The 24764-nt window shown below is 43.4% G+C and overlaps 1 protein-coding gene across 2 annotated transcripts in view; it reads left to right on the forward strand.

Moving 5' to 3' along the window:
• MAML3 (mastermind like transcriptional coactivator 3) overlaps positions 1–24764 on the forward strand; it is a 248419-nt gene that overhangs the window by 155830 nt on the left and 67825 nt on the right. For both annotated transcript variants that reach the window (XM_071753777.1, XM_071753778.1), the window contains exon 2: positions 2231–3715. In XM_071753777.1, the coding sequence (XP_071609878.1) occupies positions 2231–3715 (1485 nt within the window). The remainder of the gene's footprint in view (positions 1–2230; positions 3716–24764) is intronic.

Here is a 24764-nt window from a genome sequence, read left to right on the forward strand (position 1 = left end):
GCTTACAATAGGATTTTAGAGGAGGCAAGCAGCCAGATCAGAAGCCACGTTGTGTGATCTGATTTTTCTCTTTTACACTAGTCCTGGGTGCTAACTTACCTTCCACGTTGCTGCTAACTGGCAGAGATGAGGCAATTCCCAGCCCTGGGAACCAGCCTCTTGCTGCTGCCATGGCACAGAGAGATGAAGCAGTGATTGATGCCTGTGGCTGCAGGGTTCCATGCTCTGCAGCCTCCTCTGCTCCTGCAGGGCATGGCTGATTAACAGGACAGTGCAAAGAGAGGGCTGGCATGCTGTGTGCTCCCACCTGCATCTGCTGCCACATGCAGGACCCCATCCCAGGCATCTGCAGAAGCCCTGGGGCCAAAAATCAAGTGAGAAGAGAGGCGTGGGAAAGCAGTGATGGGGATTCCAAAAAAGCAGTGGGGAGGCCCAAAGCATCCTCACAGCCTTCCTGACCCCTGCCTTGCCACAGGTGAATTCCTCACTGCAGCCAGTGGCACAAGGAGAGGAATTTCCCAGTGGAAACCACTGGCCTTGCTGTTCCCTGTCCCCCAACCAGGGGTAGGGGAAGACTTGGGATAAGGATGGTTCTTGTGGAGCTGTACAGATGTCTTGCACCAGGGGCAGAGGCTGTGGTTGCAGGGCAGCTTGGTCTCTCTGTGGCACAAAAAGACAAGATGAAAGGGAATTCCAGTCTGTGGGAGGCCTGACTTTGTGCAGAGGGAACAGGCAGCAAAGTCTCGGGCACGTTCGCCATCAGACTCTTTGCCATGGTGACTCTTTGCCACAGGTTCATTTTTTTTCCCCACTTAAAAAAAAGCATTCCTGCTCCAGTATTTCAACCAAGGAGTTGATGGGCTGCTTGAGGACTCACAGAGAATCCTGCTTTGCTATAAAAGTCACATTTCTGCAGAGGGCCAGCATGGGGCTTTATGTCCCACCACGTCTGGCTGGGACTGCAGCCATGAGCAACCTTCTGCCTCTCAGGCCTGAAGGGTGAAGCCTTCTCAGAACAGCTCCATCTAAAATGAGGATGAGAGATGGATTTGCCTGCCTTACATATGGGATGAAAGGGGAACTAGCTTCCTGGGATTAGGAGAAATAAATGGGATCTGGATTGTGGGAAGAAAGAAGGTTGAGGACCTCGAGGTTAGGGAAGGGGTGGGAGCTGTGTGTCTGGGATTTTCATAGCAGCAAAAATACTTCAAAAATTGATAAAATCTTTCAGTATTTTGTCTGCTATTGTTCTGGTGTCAAGGATGTAAGTGTGTCCTGAAGGCGTTTGCTAGAGCTGTGACCTCTTTGCTTCCTCCCCTCCCCACTATTGTTTTTTGCCTTACCCAAAGAGGGATGCTTTTTTTAGCCTGGTACATAAGCAGAGGAATTAATATTGGGTGTGATAGGAGAAGATTCTTTTAACCTGAATTAAAGCTTGTATTAATGCACTATTTTTTAAATAACATTCTTATATTCTAATTTAATTGCTTTCCTGGAGACTTGCCTTGCTATAATTTCTGTCAGTTATTTATCTTTCAAGTTAGCTCCTAGCACACACAGGTTGTTTTCTTTTTTTCATTATTTCATTGAGTTAACATAGTGCAAAATGCCTTCTGTTTTTGAGGGTGAATATCTTTTTTTTTTTTTTTTTGTCACTTAAAACTGGTTCTCAATATGTTTAATATCCAAGAGCATAGGGCTAAACAAATGAAACTATATTAATAATGTTTTTTTAAAATTAGTTTCTATACAAGTAGTCAATCAATTGTATTGCAGGTATTTTTCAAGAGGCTTTTACAACCTTCCAGCAAAAAGATTTTCAGATTAAATAGTAAATATTAGTGATTCAGGTTTTTTGGCCCAGCATAAGACTGCTCACTGTATAAGGCACTGTTTAAGCCTCATCACTATGTTAAACACCAAAAAGCTGAATTAGTCAACTTGCTCAATAAAATTCTTGTAACTTGGAGAGCACAGACATATTTTACAGTCCTGTTCTCCTATCCAAGGAAGCTTTGGTTATAGTTTTTTGGGGGGTTGTTTTGTTTTGGTTTAGACTATTTTCTCAAATTGATCAAGACATAAGAATGAAACTTCCTAATCAGTTTTTAAAATTTATTGTCACTGGTAGACTTGATGAGGAATATCTGTCACAAGACGCGTCAGCACTTTTTTTGTCTCTGCAACTGGTTAATTAATTTAATTTTTTTTGTCCTCTTTTTTCTTTCAGCTTCAAGAGACAGTCAAGAGAAAGTTGGAAGGTGCACGTTCACCTCTCAATGGCGAACAGCAGAATGGGGTTTGTGATGGGAGCTTTTCTCCAACCAGCAAGCGGATACGGAAGGATGTTCCAGGCATCGAGGCAATCAACAACTTGCCAAATAATTTGCCTTTGCCAGCTGTGTCTCCTCTTCACCAGCTTGATATGAAAGCTTCCCTGCCTCTGCAGAACAGTGGAACTCATGGTAGTGCTCTAGAAGACTTGGGTAAGAATGGTGGGCTCTCTGAGATTAAGCTCCCCGTTAATGGTTGCAATGAGCTCGACGATGGCTTTAACGTCCTGCAGAACAAGGAGCTGAAGCAAGAGCCTTTGGATGACCCCAGCTGCATAGACACTTCTGAAACATCTCTTTCAAATCAGAACAAGCTCTTCTCGGACATTAACCTGAACGACCAAGAGTGGCAGGAGCTAATAGATGAGCTAGCAAACACTGTTCCAGAAGATGACATACAGGATTTGTTCAACGAAGACTTTGAAGAGAAGAAGGAGCCAGAATTTCCTAGGCCTGCTGCGGAGGCTCAGGAGAGCGCGAGCGTGAAGAGCGATCCCTCTCATTCTCCATTTGCTCACGTGCCCTTGGGGTCTCCCCAGGTGAGGCCTTCTTCTTCTGGTCCTCCATTTTCAAACATCTCCACAGCCTCCAGCATAGCCTCAGTCTCCAGTGCCCCACCAGCCCCAGTCCCTGCCGGGTCACCAGGGAACTGTGTTGTTCAGCCCCCTCAAACCCCCAGCCAGGCCCAGACACCGGCGCGGTCTGGAAATGGTTATCTCATGAACCCAACGGCGGGGAACGCGGCGGGGTCGGGACCTGGGCCTGTGAACATGCCGAGTGCTGACTTGTCTCCAGCTGAGCAGCTCAAGCAAATGGCTGCCCAGCAGCAGCAAAGAGCCAAGCTCATGCAGCAGAAGCAGCAGCAGCAGCATCCAAATCAAGCCTCAAGCTGGTCGCCTGTGGGCCCTCCCTCCAGTCCGTACGGAGGACCCTTCGGTGCAGAGAAACCAAATAGCCCCATGATGTATCCCCAAGCCTTTAACAACCAAAACCCGATAGTGCCTCCGATGGCAAACAACCCACAGAAGACCACAATGAATAACTACCTCCCTCAAAACCACATGAACATGATCGGTCAGCAGCCAAATAACCTGGGCACGAACTCCTTAAGCAAACAGCCCAATATGCTTTCCTATGGCAACACCAAACCTCTGAGCCACTTCAGTGCCGAGCTGAGCCAGAGGATGACCCCCCCGATGGCAAATCCCAGCAAGAACCCCATGATGCCATACATCCAGCAGCAGCAGCAGCAGTCCCAGCAGCCACAGATGCAAGCTCAGATGGCACACCTGAGCGAGGAGCAGAAACGCATCCTCATCATGAAGCAGAAAGGGATGATCAGTCAGCCCATGGCATACACAACGCTTCCTTCCCTCGCTCAGGTAAGCACAACTGCACGAGATGTGAGAACCAAAAAAAAAAACCAAAAAACAAACCTGATAAAAAGTCTTGTAATGCCTTGTTTGGTCTCGTCTTTCTCCTGGAAAGTATAGAACGGTATTGTAGATGTTTCCTGGAGTTTTCATGTGGTATTGGAGCTTGATCGTTTTAAGAAATTACTGAAATTGTGTTGCATTATGCTTTAGACATGTTAAATGGCTGGTTTTTGGAACTACCACTCCTTCCCTGGGCATCTACTGATGAGTGCTTAGAGCCACCCTGGGAAGTTCTGGGTTGGAAGTCACTCTGCTTTGGAGGCTTCGTTTCCTTTGGTCTTGTCTTTCTCTTGGAAAGTATAGAACGTTGTTGCAGATGGTTCTTGGACTTTTCTGTGATATTGGAGCTTGATCATTTTAAGAAATTACTGAAATTGTGTTGCATTATGCTTTAGATGTGTTAAATGTCTTGTTTTTGGAACTACCACTCTTTCCCTGGGCATCTACTGATGAGTGCTTAGAGCCACCCAGTTCTGGGTTGGAAGTCACTCTGCTTTGGAGGCTTCGTTTCCTTTGGTCTTGTCTTTCTCCTGGAAAGCATAGAATGTTATTGCAGATGGTTCTCTCTTGGACTTTTCTGTGATATTGGAGCTTGATCATTTTAAGAGATTACTGAAATTCTGTTGCATTATGCTTTAGACGTGTTGGCTGTTTTTTGGAACTATTTAAAATTAACTGCAAAACAAAAAGAAATGTTCCTCTAACTCCTGCCTTTGGTTGAGGTTATATAGTGACAGCTCAAAGGTTCTTATCTCTGTTTTGATTCTGGTTGCCTACCACATTAGAAATAGCAGGTTTAAAGCCACTTCTTTTACCTAGAAGATGCTGCAATAATAACAGAAAACTGACTGTAATCTGAGCTAGAGAATTATCAGGTTGTTACTGAGAGGCAGAGGATGATTGGTCAGGCTGACTAATGCTTTATTGTTTGTTTTCTTTGTTTTTGTTAAATTTGTTGAATTCAAAGACCCATCAAACAGTTGGGAGGACAAACTTCATATGTGAAAGAGTTAATGTCAACTCCTTTGTTTCACAGAGTAATGAAATGGTAATATCTCACTGCAGTTCTCCAGTGTGAGCAGGAAGCCAAGATTTTGTGTATCTAATCTCATTCAGTTCCTTTTTTCTTAATGTAGGAAAAACTAGATATTTGGATACAGCTAGATATTCTTCCAAAATCAAGTCCAGATATTAAGTCATTTCTCTGTCATATGAAAAGAGGAGGTAAAGCTGTCCTTATATAACATGTGTAATTCACATTTATTGACAAGGGACTTCTTGCTTGTGTGTAGATGTATAAAAGTCCCTTCACTACTTGTGGAGCCCACTTGCAAGCTCTGAAGGGATTTTGGTTGGTGAGGAAGGCTGAAATAATAGATTTCTCAGTGTAGTGTATTTATTTGTTTCCTCCCTTCCTTCTGCCTTGAAAAGCACTTTTCTGTGGAAAATCAGAAAGCTTATTACTGTGAGATGTGCTTGGTGGAAACGGATTTGGTTTGCAAACGTGGTGAAAATGGGTTTGGTTTTTTTATAGAGAATTGTAAAAGTGTGTGTTAAGTAATCATGAGTATTTAACAAGTGGCATTTTAAGGGAAAAAAAAATTCTGTCTGTTGCACCTCATGATTAGCAATGACCATATATTTCAGCCAGGTGACTACTAGAAAGGCAGATTTGAAAACCAGAAGGTGATTTAGGGAATGTCAAACATATGTACAAAAATCCCTTGGCTTATTTTCTGTGTGCTGCTATAAAATGGAAGTATGGCTCATGGTGTGCACGTGTGTGTGCAGCCACTGTGTACACTAATTAAACCTTCATCCATTTGGGACTAAGATACTTCTCTTGGTAGTAAGCAGAATTTTTCCATGTACTGATTACTTCAGTCATCAAGTGTGCATTGAAAGTGTACAAGAAAGGGTACAAGAAAACCACTTTTTTTTTTTTTTTTTTTTTTTTTTTTTTTTTTGTCCAGCTGGGACCGTGCAAATGCTCTGTGGGGGTCAGCTGCCTGTGGTTGTCCTGTTAATGTCTCAGTGCTGGTGCTCTGAGCTTGTGTCCTGGGCTTGCTGAGGATCACTTCATGTTCTTGTAAAGAGAAGTGAGCAGCTTCCTCTTCCTTAATCAATATCCAGACAAGTGGTTGGACAGGCAGGGTGCTAATTGAGCATCTTAGCCAGCAAAATAGGATCCAACAAACCAGGATTTGTCTAAAGGCTTTCTGTACTGTTGGTGTTGAAATTCTTCCTGTCAGAGGTGTCAGTGCTTTGCTTTGCTGCAGAGATCCAGGCACTGTGGCTGGAACCCCCATCACACCATTGCTGAGTGACCCACATGCCATCAACCTCTTAAAGCATAGCTTGTTCTCTTCAAAGAAGTGCTCCATGGGGTGTTTGTCTGTTTTTCCAGAAAGCAGATACTGGCTCGGATGTTGGGAGTTTTCTAGGGTTAGCCTGGAGGCATTTCAGGCTGTTTTTTGTGGAACTGACTGCTATAACCATGGTCAGACTCATCAATATTCAGAAAAGAACACGGTTGGATCGTGACCAATCTTCCTTCAGCAAGGTCCTGTCCTACTATTAGTGTTCCCCTGTGCCTGACCTCCACACTTGGACTTAGAAATCCCTTCTCTTTGCCTTGCCCCACGTCCCCTGATCTGCCCTAAAACCAGTTGTTAGTTGGGATGTGGCAGCTCTTGCCTTTTAACCTCTTGCTTCTTCTGGGTGGTTCATTCATTCTTGGTTATATGCAGCTGCAGGCAAAACTGGCAGGAACAGATTTGCACTGGGGCTTGTGACTTGTTCAGTATTTGGGATATAGAGGTCCTCTTCTATTCTGGTTCCCATGTGATAGAAAAATAAATCGGTTTCACACCAAGATCCAACATTGGTTTTGTTAAGGCTTTTTGTGTGATTTAAAAAAATAAAAGGAAGCAAGCCCAAACCAGACTCCTCTCTCAAAAATTAGAGCTTCGTTTAACCTGAAACACTCCACTTGCTTTTTTGAGGTGTATGTAAGGTTTTACAGAAAGCCCTTTTTTCCTTTTTTTTCTTTCTTTGTTTTTTTCCCTTTAAACCAAAAAGTAATTTCAAACTGGGGAAAAGCAAAAGCGTTTTCTTTGGAAAACTTTGGAATTGTTTGTTTGGCTTCAGGTGTGCACTATGTATGTGTAATGGTAAGAGCAGCCCAATGGAAGAGGTGTTGAATGGCTGGGATAGAACTTGATGTTTGGAGCCAAGTGAGTGAGGGAGAATAATGATAAGTTACAACAAAGCAGAATTCTTCATGGGTGTCAGAAAAAGGAAACCAGACTACAGCTCTTTGCCTTCATGGAACTGTGAGGATGCTGCTATTAAAGTTGTTACCCAAACCACTCGTTATGTTGTTTGACATTGGAAGGATCTGAATGAAGAGGAGAAATGACATGACACTGGAAGAATATCTTCAGATTGTCTTTTCTGTCTTTTGTTTTAATCTTATAAATTGGAGATGCATTATCTGCTCAGTCTGGATTTACACGTGAAGGATAAAGGGAGATCTGTGTCCAGAGAACATTTCCAAAACATTTGGACTTTCTAAAGGAAAAGGTGTCTTTCTCACTGGAATTGTAAAAGAGATTCTATACTTTGTTTAAGGTTATCTTTGGGACAGCGAGAAATAATGATTGTTGGTGTCCTGGGATTTGGCCTTTTTTAAAAGCCTACTTGAAGGTAAAGTGGAAAGTCTCCAGGTTTGTATTCAGTGCAGGGAAGTGTGGCAAAAACACAACTCTCTTACCAGATTTTAGGGGAAACAAGCTGGAGTGGAAATAATGATTGAGATTGTGAGGACTGCTTGCTGGAGAGCAGAGATGTAGTGAATGCCTGTGCTGTGTTTGCCTTACAGCCTCTGTTTTCCACAGAAGGTTTGTCCTGGAATTCAGATTCAGTGCCTGCCTTTTCCAAATGCCAAACTTTGCTCCCCAGGAGTCAGTCTCCCGTGGGCTCTTGGGGACAGATGGGCAAGCAGAGTGTACTGGGGTGGATTCTGAGCATTGCACCAGGCAATTTGTAAGCAGCTTGGCCTTCTCACCATCCCTGCTCTCAGCTGCTCATTTGGTTGGGAAGGAGGTGTCAGTAGTATAAAATCACTAGAAACATACATTAGACAACACATGGCTAAGATCACATCTCCATGGCATAATCCTAAAAACCATATTTTGGCTTATTTCCTCATTTTGTGACTTGTGGGTGTGTACTTTTTAACCTAGTACATACTTTTTCATTCCCTTTGGTAAAGGATTTGCTGTAATACTAAGTTTTTCTCTAGTGCAAGCCTTGCAAACCTGACCTCTAAGAGTACCTCTCCCATGCCCCAGCTGAACCAATCACCTTACCTTAGAAAAACAATATTTGTCTTTGGTGAAACTTGCTTTTCTGAAACCATACTGACAGGTATTCCTGTTTTATCCTCTGAGTCACTGCTGGGAGAGACCTGAAACCAGCTGTTCCATTGTTTTGCTGGAGAGTGTGTCAGAATAACTGGTCCTTTTGTCTTTTTAAGTATCACAGTTGAAGTGGTAAATCTTTGGCTCTTAGGAACTTCTCCAAGTCTTGTACAAGGCTTGTTAAAATACACTGTTTTGCAGGTTGCTTCTTGTCTTTTTTCTTGAAGGCTCGGAGTGTTATTCTCATCTGTAAAGAACTGCCCTACACTACTCTTAGAAGCAGAAAATTTCTACTACTGACTGCACAAGGTGTATATTAAATGTCTCCTATTTTTAAGTCCCCATGATAGCATACTTTTTCTCCCTACATGATCTAGATGGCTTTGTAAAGAGCAGTTTGTCCTGTAATTTAGCAGAACCTGTTAGTCTGATGATATAACTTGTGCCAGCCAAATCTCCTTTAGTTTTATAAGCTAAAACTGCATTCATGATTTTTAAATGTAGCACCATATTTTTACATAACGTGTTACCCTTTCCTGGTTTGCTTTTTTTTTTTTTTTTTAGTGGCCATTTTCCCTTGAAGTGCAACTTAGCATCATCAATTTTAGTTTTCCAGTCTCATGTCCCATTCCACTGGCTTTCAGCACCACCAGCCATAACCCTGGCTTATTATTCATGAGCCTCTCTACCTCTTCTTGCTGATTGTATATACTCTTAATGCTAGTATAGAGGGGGTGTAAAACTGCATTTTTTCCATTCATTTTTTGTGGTTGGATCTGTCATTAGCTGGTGATGCAGCATCACTGAACATGCTGGGGTGTTTATCCCTTGCTCTGCCCAATTTTGTGCTCTTCTGTGGGGTAGCTGGCTGTCCTCTGAGCATCAGCATAATTAATTTAGCACAAAAAGAGCAATGTTTTCAGTGCTAGGTGGTGACCAAGACATCCAGGTCCTTTGCATAACAGTATTCTAGTGTTCTGTGGAAAATCAAGAGCCCTCCTCTTCCTATCCTGCTTCCCTTGCCTTGGAAGTCACCTCCAAGAATCAACTTATTCCCTGTGGCAGAGCTACAGGGATAAACTGGGTCATCCATTCACTCTTTGTGGGTCAGAAAAAGTGTTTATTGCAAAACCTGTTGTGTTCTGATGTAGACAGTGGCTTCAGCTCAGGAGTTGGATTCTGTTATTCTCTGTTGTTATTTTTGAGAGACTTAATCCTAAAACGGATGTTCCCATCCTTGGAAGCACAACTTGAATATTTACCACTGAGTGCCTCACAGCTGCCAGAGCCTACAGGGTGCTCATCTCAGCATTTTGTCATGACTGGGTCTGATCCCTTCCCCTCCAGTCTCTGATCTTGCATGGCTTAACCAGAATGCAGATTTGATCACAGCTTGCACTTAGATAATATTTGTCCTTCTGTCATTTCACTAAGGCCATAGCTGTCCTGAATTTTACATTTTTCATTTAAAAAAAAATTAGAGTACTTGTTGCCCCTGTATTTTCCTTTTCCTTCCATAATTCCCAAGTTTGCCAGTTTGCTTCTGAACAGCTCAGGAATATTAATTAGACCTTAATTTTAGAGGAATTTATATTTCTGCCTTTAAATTAATGTATATACAAGTCTGACTGTCTCAGAAAAAAATAATCTCATGCCCCATAACACTGCTGGTTGTAAATATTCAGAACTTCTAAAATTGCCTTAAAATCTTGAGCTCAGAAGAATTATATATATTGGGGATGGTGGTGGAAGCTCTTCCTGTTTTCTGAACTGCTGGGATTCTCATTTTCCAGTTGTTCTTTTTCCATTTGGGACAGGATTTTTAAACTGAATCTTTGATTCTACCCCATTCTCTTGACTCTAGAAAATGAAACTTGAAGGAAAACATGTCAAACATAAGATAATTATAAGACAATGGGGATTTTCTCTGCCTCAGTGTGCAGTGAAGTTGCCTCATTTGCCATCGACGAGGTGGCTGCGTGTGTATTTTCTGCGTGGATTTGATTTACTTGCAGCTTCCTGGAGCAATAAAATCATCACCAGCTCCTGACCAGATTTGAAAGCAGAGATCCAGGGTTAGGGAGGCCTTTATTTCATCTCTAATTCAGGGATAATGAGGAAGATCTCTCCCTTCCTCCCTGCCTGACCTTCCAGGTCTCAGTGTAGCTCGGTGGGCAGCTTTCCCTTGAGAGCAAAGGGAGTCAAGCAAGCCCTGTAACCAAGTTTGGAAGGGAAGAGGCTTTGCTGGGCAGGTTTTACAGCTGCCAGCTCATTTCCTACTCTGTGGGAAGTTCTGCAGGGGACACCCAAGTCAGCCAACCATAGGAAGAGCAGACGTGATGTACAGGGTGTGCTCCTGCTCAGCAAGCAGGGGGATATTTCACAGCAGCCATCTGATAGCACTTACTCCTGTGAAGATACTCAGACCTGCCATGTGGCCACAAAAGAGCCATTTATAGTGTCTTTTTTTCCCTGTAATTATAAAGAGCATTTACAAATACATTATTAGTCTTCATTGGGCATCTAGCAGTGCAGGTTAATGAGAGCTGGACCCTTACCTGAGCTTTCTGTACCAATGGTAAGAAATGAACCAGACTGCATCCTTTCAGGATGCTTCTCCACCCTTAGCAGTGCTTCTAAGCCCAAGTGTTGTTCATTCTGTATTTCTGCTGACATCAGATGTAAATTTGCCTTTTGACTGTTCTTTTCTGCAAAGAACAAACTTTCCTTTGCTAGGAAAGGCTCTTCCAGGTATCGTGGGAGTTGACTCTCCAGTTGAATTGTAGTCTCCTTGTCTTTCCCAACCTTTGTAAAGAAAACTGGAGACTGGATGAAAAATTAACTTGCCTGCCATCTTTTTCCATCTCTCTCCCATAGAAGGGCTTACACAAGCTGAGATTTAATCCCAAACAAACTTAAATATTTTTTTTTATTAGCATTCGAAGAAAAGATTCATTTCACACCAGGAATATCCTTGTGAGGAAAATTATTCTTGACTAAGGACTACCCTTCCCCATGCTCCCTTTAAGGCAGGAGGGATGGAATGACTCTGTTCAGTACCTGCTGTGCAGTTTCTGTGCCCACCACAGGCTCAGGGGGGTCACCCAGCCATGTGCTGTCACAGACCACATTTCCTTTCTTGCATTTCCACTCTGCTCTGATTCCTGTCTATTAAGGAGCTTGCAGCAAGCAAAACTGCCTAACAAATAATCAATTGATAAGGGTAAAGGTTAGAGGGCATCCTGTAATTAAAAAGCTTATTTTGAACTATTAATAGATCGTGGTTATTTTAAAACCAAGCTCTGTCCTTTTTCTCTCCATCCTTTCAGATTTATTTTTTTTTCCTTTTTTCCCTATTTTTTGCTGAAAGGTGGCTTCTTCCCTGCCTATTCCTCTACACACAGAAGAACAGAAAAAGACACCATGGGGGAGTAAATTATGGAAAATGAGGATGGGGGGGCTGCCTTTCCCCCTGCAGAGCTGGGGGGCAGCATGAGCATAGGCTCCCCTGCAGCTGGGGGAGGAGGTGGAGGAAAAAGTCCCATCAGCTCAAGCTGCCAAAAAAATGTTGTGAGGAAAGCAAATCTTAACATTTCTGCTGCAGTGGTGCTCACCCTGGGCCTATGTGTGAGGTGTGGGAGCCACGTGTCAGAAAGAGAGAGGGCTCACCTCAGAGATCTTGCAGCTAATTCAAGATCACACCTACTGACAGCTTTATTTTGGGTGTCATTGTGAAGAGGTAACAAAAAAAAAAAAAAGCAGAAATTCCACAACTGAATTGTCCACAGCTATCTGCAAGGGGCAGGAAATGGCAGGAGAAGAGGAAGGACATTAGAAGAGAATGTACAAAATACCTTGTGAAATAGCTTATAAAATGTACAAATACCTTATAGGAGGCTGAGTGCTGCCAGGAAGAGAAAAAACCCTGCTCTGTCATGGTCCCTGTGTTCCATAAACATCTTCCCCCCCCCTCAGCTGCATTTCAGTGACACTGAAAAAGCTGCTTGTTTGTCCCATGTCAGCTCTTTTGCTTGAGGGGGACCATTAGTAAGTACCAATTAATGTTCTTTTGAAGAACTTAGAGCCAAATAGATTCATATTTTCGCCAAAAAATTAATAGTCCTGATTTTAGTGCTTCATTTTTACTCATCTTTGTTTACTGCAGTTCATGCTTTGGAGCTCAAGAGCACTTGGGGAATGCCCTGGGTTGTGTGGAGCCCAGCAGCCCTTTTAAAATTTTCTTGTTCACCCTTCTTGGTGGCTAATAAACCTTTTTGAGTTTTTCCATCCCTTTTATAATGCAGCATTACTTCCAGGCTGCTTCTGAGCCATCAGCAGAGGACTTGGCCACTCCATCCCAGAGCAGCACTGTGATGCCAGGACCAGGGTTCAGAACCAGGACCCAAACCTCTGCTCTCATGTCTCTGTTTAATCTGCATGAGTCTGAAGTGGAGTTATAGCTGGGTATGATGCTCCAGCTCAACAGTGAGGTGTACCTGGCACTTCTGAATTCCTATTTTCTCTTTATCAACATGGAGCCTTATTTTGGCACTTTTCCCAGCATTTTTTTTGATATTTGAGCCCGGTGCTACCTCAAAGCATCCTGCTACTGGCTGTGTGTTCCATCCATAGAGGTTTCCTAATGTTTGCAATGTGCATGTGTCCATAGTGGGAAAGCTTAATACCTCTTGAAAGACTGTCCCAGGAAATGGTTCAGTGCAGATTTGGAGTTGTGCCTTCAGGAGAATGCCAAATCCCAGCTGATGCATCTGATTTGCTGAAGAATGTGTGTGGCTTCTGCTCTCTCAGCAAAGATTTCATTCCTCATGGGCAGTGGGAAACTTTCCCTTTTTGTTTTTCTTTAGCAGCTTAGTATGAAGTCTGAGACACCCAACTTAGGAGAGAAACCAGTCTGGTCCCTCATGGGGTGCATGCATAGCTGTATTCTTGACTCCTCCCATCCTTATTTAACCCCTTTTTTGTGTGTGTGAGGAATGCTTTGCATGCATTAGCTTAAAAATTGAGAGGAAAACACCTGTTCTGTGCCAACACATCTTCCAAGCAGGTGACTTCCTCATTTACACCTGGTGGGAGGGTGTTAGCAGCTCTTGCTCTCGAGTGAGAGCTTTCTAGACAGGGTCAAGTATCTCATAAGAAAGGAAGCCCAAGTACTGCAGCACTGTCAAAAAATTGTATTTTAATGTCTTATCTGTTTCTTTTTCACTCCTCTCTCACACTTGTGCAATATTAAAGTCTATTCCACACTCCAGAAGCTCTGTCTTTGGCTGCTCATGCTCCCATCCTTCAGTAAAACCTGTTCTGCTGAGTTCCTTGGTGCTAGCTAAAAATCTTTTTTTTGAACAAGAGAGGTATACCTGTAAGGTGTCCTTTGTTTCCTCTTTAGAAAAACTGAGGGAAGGACAGTATCTCTTAAAAAGAGAAAGCAAGAAAGTTTGAAAGGTTCAGCCTAGAAAGAGTATAAGCTCTGCCCTGAGAAGATTTCCTCCCTGGATGTTCCTTACAGGCTTCAGAGTTAACATCCTTAAAGGAATCTGCATTTTAAATTAATTTTTTGTATGTAGTATTGCCTAGAGAAAGCAAAATTCCTGAGATTGCCCAGCATGTGTTTTCCAGGGAATTATTTTTCCAGTGTGTACTTCTCCCTCTCTAAGTACTGCAGGTTAGGGTTGTTTTGTTGGTTTTTTTTAATCTGCCCCATATTATTTGCCTGTTCCTTTTTTCTCCCTCACTACTCCATGAGCTATTTTTCTTTCTCTCCCTCTGAGCTCCCTACTCAAGTTTGCCCTCTGTTTTCCCTTATCCAGCTTCTATTTCTCTGCCTTCCTTTCTTATCCTTTCAATAGCACAAGACCAGTTTTTGGTATTGCCACAGTGTGCAGGAAATCACTGTTGACACCACAGCTTCTGTGCTCCCTATACCTCTGGTGGATGGAAATACTATGAAATATTTATTGTCATATTACATGTTTTTTTTAACCAGCCATGGCACAGATAAAGGATTGGGAGAATCTTAGCTATAATCTCACTAATCTGGTGGCAGCATCCATGGGATAAATTTCACCTCTCCACCTTCAGTCTGCCCACTGTCCCATCTCAACCAGGATTTTAATATTCCAAACTATGGAGCAGCTGAACTGGATCAAGATTGTTTGTAGGGTACCCTTGTCACAGGTGGCTAAACCAAAAGCAACCAAAAAACAAAGAGCAGGAGCTTTCTGTTGTTAAATTGCCAGTGACATGTAGTTTCCCACACCTTGAGGATTTGTCTCTGGCAATACAAGGCAGTTTAAGCCCTTCCATTCCTACAGATGGAAAAGCAATTTTAAGTGATTTTTGGGGGGTGACTTTTAAGCTTTATTAATGATACCTTCTCCTCCCCTTCGTGTCCTGTGAAATTGGTCTCATAATTTGAAGTCAGCTTCACTGTTCCTACAGACAGAGGCATGGAACCAAAATACTTAAAAGCCTTTAAAGACCATTCTGGAATAATTACTGTGTATGGCACAATGCACATGGATGGATAGCAAAGTGGAATGGATACTGGGGCAGTATTTACATTATTCACCTTGGCACATGAGAGTAACTAATCCAGGATTGAGAAGAAACATTTCTTTGGTTCTGGGAGGTGCCAGGGGCTTCAGCAAGTGCCTGCTCACATCCACCAACTTCACTGTGCAGTGGAAAAGAATGGGCTGGGGCAAATGTACCAAAAAGCTTCTGTGTCTGAAGAAGGTGAAACTCAGAGTTTCAGTGGGAGATGTCAGAGATTTTGCTCCCTGACACAAGAAGAATCCTCAGCTCTGCTGCTGCAAAAGTTTTTGTTCAAACTTGCCCCACCTGGTCTGAGACAGCACGGGGACTCCATCCTCAGACTTTCCTGGGTTGCAGCTCAGAGTCAAAACCACTACCAAAAAAAATGAATCCTTGACTCTGGTTACATAAAGGATGGGCTGTTTTCCAAGGGCCCTGCTGGAAGGGACACAGGTGTCACCTGCAGATGCTCTCACAGCTTGAGGGATGGCTGGGATGCCAGGGGCACTGCCAGCAGAACATTTCCATCCCAATGGAGCAGCAGAAAAGGCTCCAGGTACTCAAAATACAGCGGTGGCAATGCCAGTCAGAGGGGTAAAAACAAGGGTACCAGTGCAGCCCTTCAGGAGAAAGGTTGTGGAAAGAGTGGGACCCCCTAAATTCTGCTGCCTTACAGTAACAGCTGCACTGCTTGCACCCTCAGACACACGTCTGGCTCCAACAGGGAATTTTTCCCTCCTGCAGCTGGGCAGGGCAAGCCAAATAAAGGCTGGCAGAACACAACCCCTTGATGGCTTTATCATCCTCTCACCTATCCCAAACATCTTGCTTACCCCTCTGCCTCCCAGAGGAGGCAAAGCCGTGTGTCAGAGATGCCCTGGGTGATGTGTAGATCAAAGGAGAGTGGAAATGTTGGAGTTGTAATCTCAGCAGAGCTCCCAGCATTGCAGCTGATGGAGGAAACAGCAGCTGTGGGGAGGTCAGTGCAGGCTGGATGCTCCCAAAGGCACCTTAGGTGTCTGCTTTCCTTGGCTTTTCTGCTCAGGACCTCTGCTTTAGGTAGAGTGTTGTGTGCTAACCCCCCCAAAATATTAATGTGGGTAAATAAGCTGTACTATTCATGCTCCTGAGAAGCAGACTCCTCTGGGAAAGGTATGGACTTTTGAAAAACCCTCATGGGTATGTGTGAAATCCCTGTAGTGCAGAGGAAACTGAATGGCAGGGCACTGATTTGTTTTTAAGGTGGTCTTCTACCACCTCTCAGGCTTTGCAGAGAAAAAAGTGGGTTATGGTGATTGATTTCCAATGAATTGAGAATCACATGTTCTCTCTCATTCATTTTCCTTACCTATTCCACCACTTTTATTTTCCTATTTATAGACTGCACTTTGCCTTTTCAACTTGGTACTTTCTCACCTCCACAGCCCCAGTCAATGGGAGCACTTAGATAAGGATTGCAGTCTGCCCCTTTGAGTCTTAATGAACCTGGAGAAATGGGTTGGGTTTTCTTTCCTAGTTCTTTAGGATTAGCTTCTTCTTTCTCAAAGGCTTTTTTTTGGCCTCACAAAATTAGATCACTATCAAAGAACAACTCACTGTGATCACCACTTAATTGCACAATGTCTGCACTTTCTTGAGTTTTGTTCCCATCTCTTCAAGATTAAGTAAGATCCAGTGGGTTGGACCTTTGATCTGCATAATAAAGGACAAGGAGGCAGTCTGTAAAGCCTTCCTTTCCATCTTTATTCTTCACAGTTTGGGACCTGAGGGCTTGAAATAATTTTTGCTTGCTCAGAGAAACTTTATGTAATGTATGTGGGGATGCTATTATGCTAATTAGTGTTGTTAGGAAAAATCAATGTATGTATGTCATCCAACAGCAAGCAATGATCTGCTCACAATCAGCAATTTATCATGGATTGCCAAGGCAGTAGGGCTAGGACTATTTTCTTCAGCTAAATTTCTCATTCATTTAGTCAGTAAATCATGGTGCACTTCATGATAGCAATTTTTAATGTGATTGCATTTTGTTAAGTTTTAATCACGCATAATAGATTTTATCTGACAATGAGGTCAACTTGTAGTCTCTTCCTCTGTCATTTGTATCTTATTGTCCCAGCATGGCCAAGATTACAGCCATACCTTGGTGCCCCAGACTGGGAAGGGCCAGGGAAATCCAGGAGGCACAGCAATATGAGTTGTTAAGGTCAGTTTTAAGCATATGATTTTTCCAGGTTTGAAGATCATAGAATCATAGAATCCTAGGGGTTGGAAGGGACCTCGAAAGATCATCTAGTCCAACCCCCCCTGCCAGAGCAGGGCCCCCTAGAGTACATCCCCTAGGAACGTGTCCAGGTGGGTTTTGAATGTCTCCAGTGAAGGAGACTCCACAACCCCCCTGGGCAGCCTGTTCCAGGGCTCTGTCACCCTTACAGTAAAAAAATTTTTTCTGATATTCAACTTGAACCTCCTATGCTCCAATTTACACCCATTACCCCTTGTCCTATCACTGGTCACCACTGAGAAAAGCCTAACTCCATCTCCCTGACACTCACCCCTTACATATTTGAAAACATTGATGAGGTCACCCCTCAGTCTCCTTTTCTCCAAACTAAAGAGCCCCAGCTCCCTCAGCCTTTCCTCATAAGGGAGATGTTCCACTCCCTTAATCATCTCAGTAGCTCTGCGCTGGACTCTTTCAAGCACTTCCCTGTCCTTCTTGAACTGAGGGGCCCAGAACTGGACACAATACTCCAGGTGTGGCCTCACCAATGCAGAATAGAGGGGGAGGAGAACCTCTCTTGACCTACTAACCACACCCTTTCTAATGCACCCCAGGATGCCATTGGCCTTCTTGGCCACAAGGGCACATTGCTGGCTCATGGGCATCTTCTTGTCTACCAGGACCCCCAGGTCTCTTTCACCTACACTGCTCTCCAGCAGCTCAGCCCCCAACCTATCCTGGGACATCGTGTTGTTCTTCCCCAAATGCAAAACTCTACACTTCCCCTTGTTGAATTTCATCATGTTTCTCCCTGCCCAACTCTCCAGCCTGTCTAAGTCTCTCTGAATGGCAGCACAGCCTTCTGGTGGGTGGAGATTTACTCTTGGTGGAACAACAGATTATATATGTGCTGTACCTTTGCTTCTGAGTGTAGCTGAATTTCCTTGAAAACTGTGTTTGCACAAGCTCTCTGATTACACTTTTGAGGTGACCAGTTTGAATCTGGGCTGTAGAAGCATCCTTACTGCACTGGGTACCCTGGTAGGGATGCAGCTGGTGCTGCTCTTTTATCTGCACTCCATGCTGAAACTTTTCATTGCAAAAGCAGTGAACAACGTGGTGTGGAAGTGGGGCAGGGAACCATAGTAGTTTTCAGTAACAGACTTCTGTGTCTTTTCTTTGGTGTCTTCATCTTGACTCCAAACTTTTCTGTGTCTTAAGCTGGTAGAAAGCCTGATATCTTCAGGTGGGAGAGGAATGTGCCCTGGATCTCCCTTGAAGTTTCAATTCTGCTGTTCTTGCTGATGTTTCTGTGAAGTGTTTTCATTTGCTTCTTATATACATGATTTGTCTTGATATTTTTCCCCACTGAAGCAAGTCAAAACTGTCTTTTCTCTTTCCTTTTCTGGTGGCTTCCCTATGTTTCAGTCCTCTGCATGCTCTTGTAATCCTTGTCCTTTCTCCTTTCACTTGTGCCTTTGTGCTTTTTCCCCTTTCTTCCTCTTTGCCAAATAGACTCTTTCTCTTTGTTCTCCTCTCCCTATAAAGCTCTCTCAGCATTGTGTCTGCTGAAAGGGGAAATGGGAATAGAAGGAGTGTTACAGAGCACTGGGGATGCTGCTCCCTTAGGGGTTTGAGCTCTGTGCCATTGATGTGGGGTCACAGAGCCTCTGCTGAGCTGCTTGGGTTGGGTTGGGTTGCTTGTCCAGGCATGGAAAGGAAAACTTTTGCTCCTGACTGACTGTGTCAACATTCCCCCCTGTGGCAGAGAAGACATCACATCTCCCATCTCCCGGGATTCACAAGTCTGTGGTTACACTTCAGGGCCCAAACCTGTTAAATCTCTGGGCCAGAGTCCCAGATCTCCTGCAGGTACTCTTCAGTGCTGTCAGTGTCACCTCTATGGATGTGGTTTTCTCTGTTTCTTTTGGATAATCTTCATGCAAGATCAGTACATCATTTAGAAAGATGTTTTGAGTTCCTTTGGGATGAAAGGTACTATATGAGAAAAAAATCCTCTTCATGACCTGGCCATCCATGTGGAACAGCCATTTCAATTCTCCCTCCTGAATCCTGAATTTTTTTTCCTTTTGTTGTTCTACTGAGAGAGTGACAGTCTGGAGACTGATGACCCTTTCTCTTGCACAGTACTGGAGTAGGGAGAGAGAGAATTAATTGCCCATTAATTTTGTGGGAGGTTTCTCCTGGTGTATCAGACAATGAGGACACCTTGTATACCCTGATGCTGTGACTCCCTATCCTGCTCAGACTTCCATGCATTCCTGATGTGCTCTTTCTAGGTCGGATTCTCTCTGGTTACACTTGGTGCAAGTCAGGAGTATCCATTGAAGTTATCAGAGTTATGCAGAAGCCATTTTAGAACAAAACTGTGTCTTGTGTTTGGTAAATGGAAGTTGTGTAGACCTTGTCTGCTTTTTTTGTTAATATTTAAGAGAAAAGCACCCTGAAGTAATTCTGTATTGTAACAGGGTTTTAGTATTTCTCTTTCTCCATCTCTCTAATGCAACTTTGCCCATAGCCCCGTGCATTAGCAATGCAAAGCAGATTTTGAAAGCCAAGGGGATCCAGGCTCTTCCAGATGAACACTGTGATTTGAAAAAAATAAAAATCTTGAAAGAATAAAGGTTGTCCAAGTGGCATATGGCATGAGAGTGACCCTGCTGTAAGGACAGGCGTCCAGAGCTAATGGTAATCCTATTCTGCAGCCAGATAACATCCTGAGGTTAGGAAATCAAAGCCCCAAGCTTTGGCTTAGCAGAGAATTAGCATGTGGAGCTTGTGTTAGGTCTGGAAACAGGGCAGTGCAGTTCTTACTCATTTTACATTTGGGGTTTGCAGCCGTGGTAGCAGCAAGACCCCACCTCATCCTTTGCAGGAAAATCAAAGCCATGTAGTTTGCTTGTAGGATGTGTTTAGGAAATCTTCAGTGTTCAGAGAGAGGGGTGGGGAAGGTGCATTCTGTTTCTGAGAAGAAGTTCAGATAAGTGAATGTCTGCTACTGCAGAATATAAGCTGCTTGGTCATCTGCTGCTTAAAAGATGGGTGAAGTTGGGGAATAAGTGTTCAGAGGAAAGTACCAAAGATGCCCTGTTGTATCATCTGCTGGGTTTTTATTCTGCAAGTAGAGTTACATTTTCTTGCTTACAATAATGCATGATAGGGGAAAATATGAAACTCATTAAAATACTTAACCAGTAAATAGTCCACTTAAACAATCATCTCTTGTTTTTGACCACGACTCTGGAAGCAAACAATCTTTGTGAATATTTAAAATCTGCTCTGCTAACAAGATGGCTCCATTGGTTTTTGTTGAAAGGGATGGATCACTAGTAGCTAAAAATGCAGAGATTGGGAACTTCTTTTTTTAAATGAAAGAGGGTTATTTCATGCTGTTGAGCATCCCTTTCAGCATACAAAAGTCTGTTAGCAGAGATGAAACTTCACACCCGGGGGTTGTCTGCAATATGTAATTTACTAAACACACACACGTAGCAAAAATCAGACCCAACAGCCCAGGTTTTAGCTCTGTGCTGCTACTTTCAGATCAAGCACATAAACAGAAAGCACTACATAATGCTCACCTTGCAACTGTGCTCTCTGAACAGGTTTTTGCCTTGTGAAATATGGTTTGGCTCAGCACCTGGTAAAGTTGTTTGAAATCTGAAGAGCTTGTTCAGTATGGCACTGTGAAAACTGTTAATTACTGTATGTAATTGTTTACCCATTTTCATGGCATAGAAGGTCTTTCCTGAAAGTATTTCTGCTTGCAGTGCTAAAAATGAATTTAGTAGAATTGTAAGAACTGGGCCAGTTTGTCTCTTCTTTTTCCATACTCTTGACTGGAGCTGCAATATCTTGGTGCACATTTGTTCTTCACGTGTAAAGGGAAATTTTGAACAGGGCAGTGGTGAGAGTTGCACTTTGTTAAATGGCTGGCTGAAATTGTGCACGATTAATGGACAAAATGAAAATTAGATTATGTGTCCCTACTCCTCCTGTGACCTCTGCTTTCTCTTGTATCAGCTGTAAGCAGCCTAGGGAGAAGGAATTAAAATCCTATATAAGCATCCAGAAGAGGAGGGAGAGAGGAAAGGAAAGGTGCAGAGTCCTGCTGTAAATTGTATTCCAAGGTCTGAATCCTACAGTACTGAAGCTTGAGGAATTAAAATGTGGAACAAATACCAAAGTTTCAGGCTGCCTGTCCATAGTCACCATGTGTATCAATCACCCATGTGGAACTGCATCCTATGGGGATTTGGGTTTCCCTGTTGCTGCTGCACACAGGAGGTGGCCCATGGTTCAGACACAGTCAGGCTGTTGGAACAAATGCTTTCCTTCCCCCAGAGGGAAATGTTGGTGTGCTGCCCATCATCAGACTCCTTTTTGGGCAATAAATTGGAAGATACAAGTTTTAAAGGCAGAGGCAAATCCCTGCTTACCTGCAGTGCTGCCCTGTGAAGGCACCAATAGTCCTGCCCTTTCAGCCTGCAAAATGTCTCAGCCCATAAAGCAAAGGATTTTTTGTTTTCTTACAGATCATTTTGACAGAACAAAGTGTGTATTCCTGTACCATCTGCATTCTTGGTGAGGAAAATCACCTCTATATCCTATATGCACATAAAATAAATAAAAATAGTGTTCTGTGAATTGCTGCCCCAATGACCTTAGAAAGAAAGGCTACAAGAGGTGTGTATCTGTCTGCTGCCAGCACAGTAAGAGCAGAAGTGTAATAGCAGCTGGTGTGGCTCTTTTTTTGCTGTGTGTTCCATTCCACTGGCCTTGGGAACTCATGCAACAGGGTTTGACTCGAAGAGACCCAGGTGTGAACACTCTGCATTGCTTCTGCCTCTTCCTGAGGCTCAGCAGGGTTGATGAGTGAGCTCTGTGCTTTGAGATACAAGAGAAAATCCAGGTTATCCAGCTCACATGGAGCTCCATGGAGCATGGTGTCTTCTTTGGAAGACCTCAGATCCCAGAGCCCCAGCTTATGTGAGAGTTGTAGTTTTTGTGTATTGAAAAAAAGCATTGCCTAGGAGAGGAGAGCTTGAGCCTGGTACTTGCACCAGTGAGCAAATGGAGAAAAAAAACCAAACCAAACCAAAACTTAATGATACTAAGAATAAACGTGAAGGCCAGTGCTGTGATTTTAGGGATGTGCTTCCTGATTTTTAGGCATTCAGGATTGGCTGCTGTATAATCATCTTGCAGTCTCTCTTGCATAAGAGGAAGAAAAATGCTGCAGGAGACCTTGGGGTTTCCCAAGGGAAATGGGAACTAGGTCATGGGTATGCTGGCTGTGGAGGTACATATACACTTCAGCTGATCTGCAAATCAGAGGCACAAAGGAAGAGGAGGTGTGTTTCCAAGCAGCAGCTCTTTTTCAGGACTGGGGTGGTTTTCCTTGCTTTAATCAAGTTGTTTGCCCAGTGTTAAGAGAAAGGAGCCATTTGTGCTGAGCCTGTTACTTTTTGGTTGCCACCTGGCGTGACCCAAAGCTGGGCAGTACAAAATCAAGGTGGGCAATGATACCCCTCGTGAGGACTTTACATGAGCTCCTTCTGCCTAACATTACACAATTCTCAACAGGTTTGTTCATCCCCCTTCTCTCTAGTTAATAAACACCAGACATGTTCAGCCATGGCTCTCAGCCTTTTCCTTTGCTTGTGGCAGGAGGTCCCCTTCCCATGGCACTGAGCTGCAGTGCTTCAGGAGGATGCTGAAGGACCAAGGACACGAGGCACCTCTGTTCTTTGTCTCGTTGATGCCAATTTTTTCTTGGCTTCCATGTCAGAGTTTCTTGTGTCTATCTTGTCATCTTCTAATGGTTCCTCTTGTAAAGGGGAGAGAACCCTCTGAGAGTATGTTGGGGCTGTTTCTGCAGGGAGGGTTGGAACTGGAGTGGCCCAACTCTGCCAAATCATAGAGGGAGACTGAGCACTGTAGTTTTTTTATTTTTTTATTTTTAATTTTTATTTTTAAATTTTTTTAATTATTATTTTGATGCTGGTCTTCAAGGCCAGCCTGGTCCCCAAGAAAAGGAACAGTCTCCCGTTGCTGTTACAGTTTTACAGGGAACTTGCAATCTGTGGTTCAGTTTGCTCTGTGTAAAAAACACTCCCTTGTTTAAAAGAGGAAGGTGGAACCTTAGGGAATTGCAGAAAACAGTGGCCCACATCTTAAATGATATTTCAGAAGCCCCTTTGGAAAGGTGACCATTTCCTAACAAAGCCCCTTGACTGGAATGATTTAAACAGCAAGTTAAAACCCACGTTTTTTGTAGAGACAGAGGTGGTCTGACTGTGTGAATGTGAGTTGAATTTGTGTATAATTGGGCATACATTTCTACACAGGTATTTTGACCAGACAGTCAGCTAATAGCTCCAAATAAGATACTCTGCCCTCTTATATCAGTTCATCTGCCACTCAGACATGCTTAGCAATATATATTCTACTTTTTATGCACATAACTCTTGTTAATGCTAAGGATCGTTAGCAGTACGGGTGGAGAAGTGTCCTTGCTACATCCTTTCAGAGTATTGTCTCTGAGAAAAAGGAGTTACTGTTCATACAACATGGCTGTCCAGAAAAGCTTGCAAATCAAATGCTTTCATTTGCTTTTTATGCAGAGGGGGAGGGGAGCTGCACACCTTAAAAAAAATTCCCTCACCCTGCATCTCGCTTTAAAGAACAAAGTCTTTTTAGATTTGCAGGAGCTCAAAAAGGCATTCAGTCACATCCACTTTGAATAATTTGGTATAAACCTGGCGTGTCAGTTATGTATCTGTCTCCAAAGTCTATCTAAAAAAAAATTTTAGACTATCTTCTGTATAAAAAAGGAGGGGATGTCAGGAAACCCTAAGTTTGTTTCCAGCCTCTAACACAGCTGGATGCATGACATACAATGAGTCACTTAACTTCTCTCCTTCTTCTTCTCTTACTGGTAGAACAGTTTCCCAGTGCATCTTCTCTTTTACATTGCCCATCTGTTCAGTTCTCTGCTGGTTTGGACAAGGATTTCCATTATTCCTCCAGCAAGGCAAGTAGCTGGGGCATAAGGCATAGCAAGTGGTGATTGCCTGCTCGACATACAGCAAATGTGAGTGAAGAAAAGCAGAGCTTTATTTACACAACAGTTTCAGTCTGTGCCATGGCACTCCATGAAGTGTGCAGGAGGCGAGCGGCAACGCCGCTCCACATGTTCTGGAATATGCAGCCTCCATGTGTTGTTTTTCAGCCTCCTGGGAGAGCTTGCCTGCTAAAGTTCTGCAATCTGGATCTGCCGTGCATTCGGTGTTATTTTGGTACCAGCTGATAGCATAAAGGCTGAATAAATTTCCTTCACGTTAGACGTGGCCCTCTGCAAATAAAAGCGGGCGTTCAGAAACCCCTCCGTGACATAATTAGTGCTCTGGAAGCCAGGATGTCATTGTGTGGAGTAATTAGTTCTGTTTATTTAAAAGGAGCCCCCGAAAGCTATTAGCAGTTGCCTGTGGACCAACAAGGAGAAAAGGAAAAGATAAAAACCCATGTGTGGCAGTTATGGGGCTCTTCATCATGCTAATGGACAGGCTGTAGGATGCTGGAGTTGCTGTGGGTGGCAGGGAGGAGCAGCAGTCGGGCAGGGACATTGTTTCTTCTCCCAGGAGATAAGGTTGGCTTCTGGAGGGCTTTGAGAGGTTGCTCATTTTTATCTGCTCAGTGTACAATGCTTGTAAAAACAGCAGTGGCCTTGTCAGCACTTGACATGACACTAGTTTTAGCTGTTTGTGTTGAC

Source organism: Heliangelus exortis, chromosome 10, assembly GCF_036169615.1.
Source record: "Heliangelus exortis chromosome 10, bHelExo1.hap1, whole genome shotgun sequence".
Taxonomy (NCBI): Eukaryota; Metazoa; Chordata; class Aves; order Apodiformes; family Trochilidae; genus Heliangelus; species Heliangelus exortis.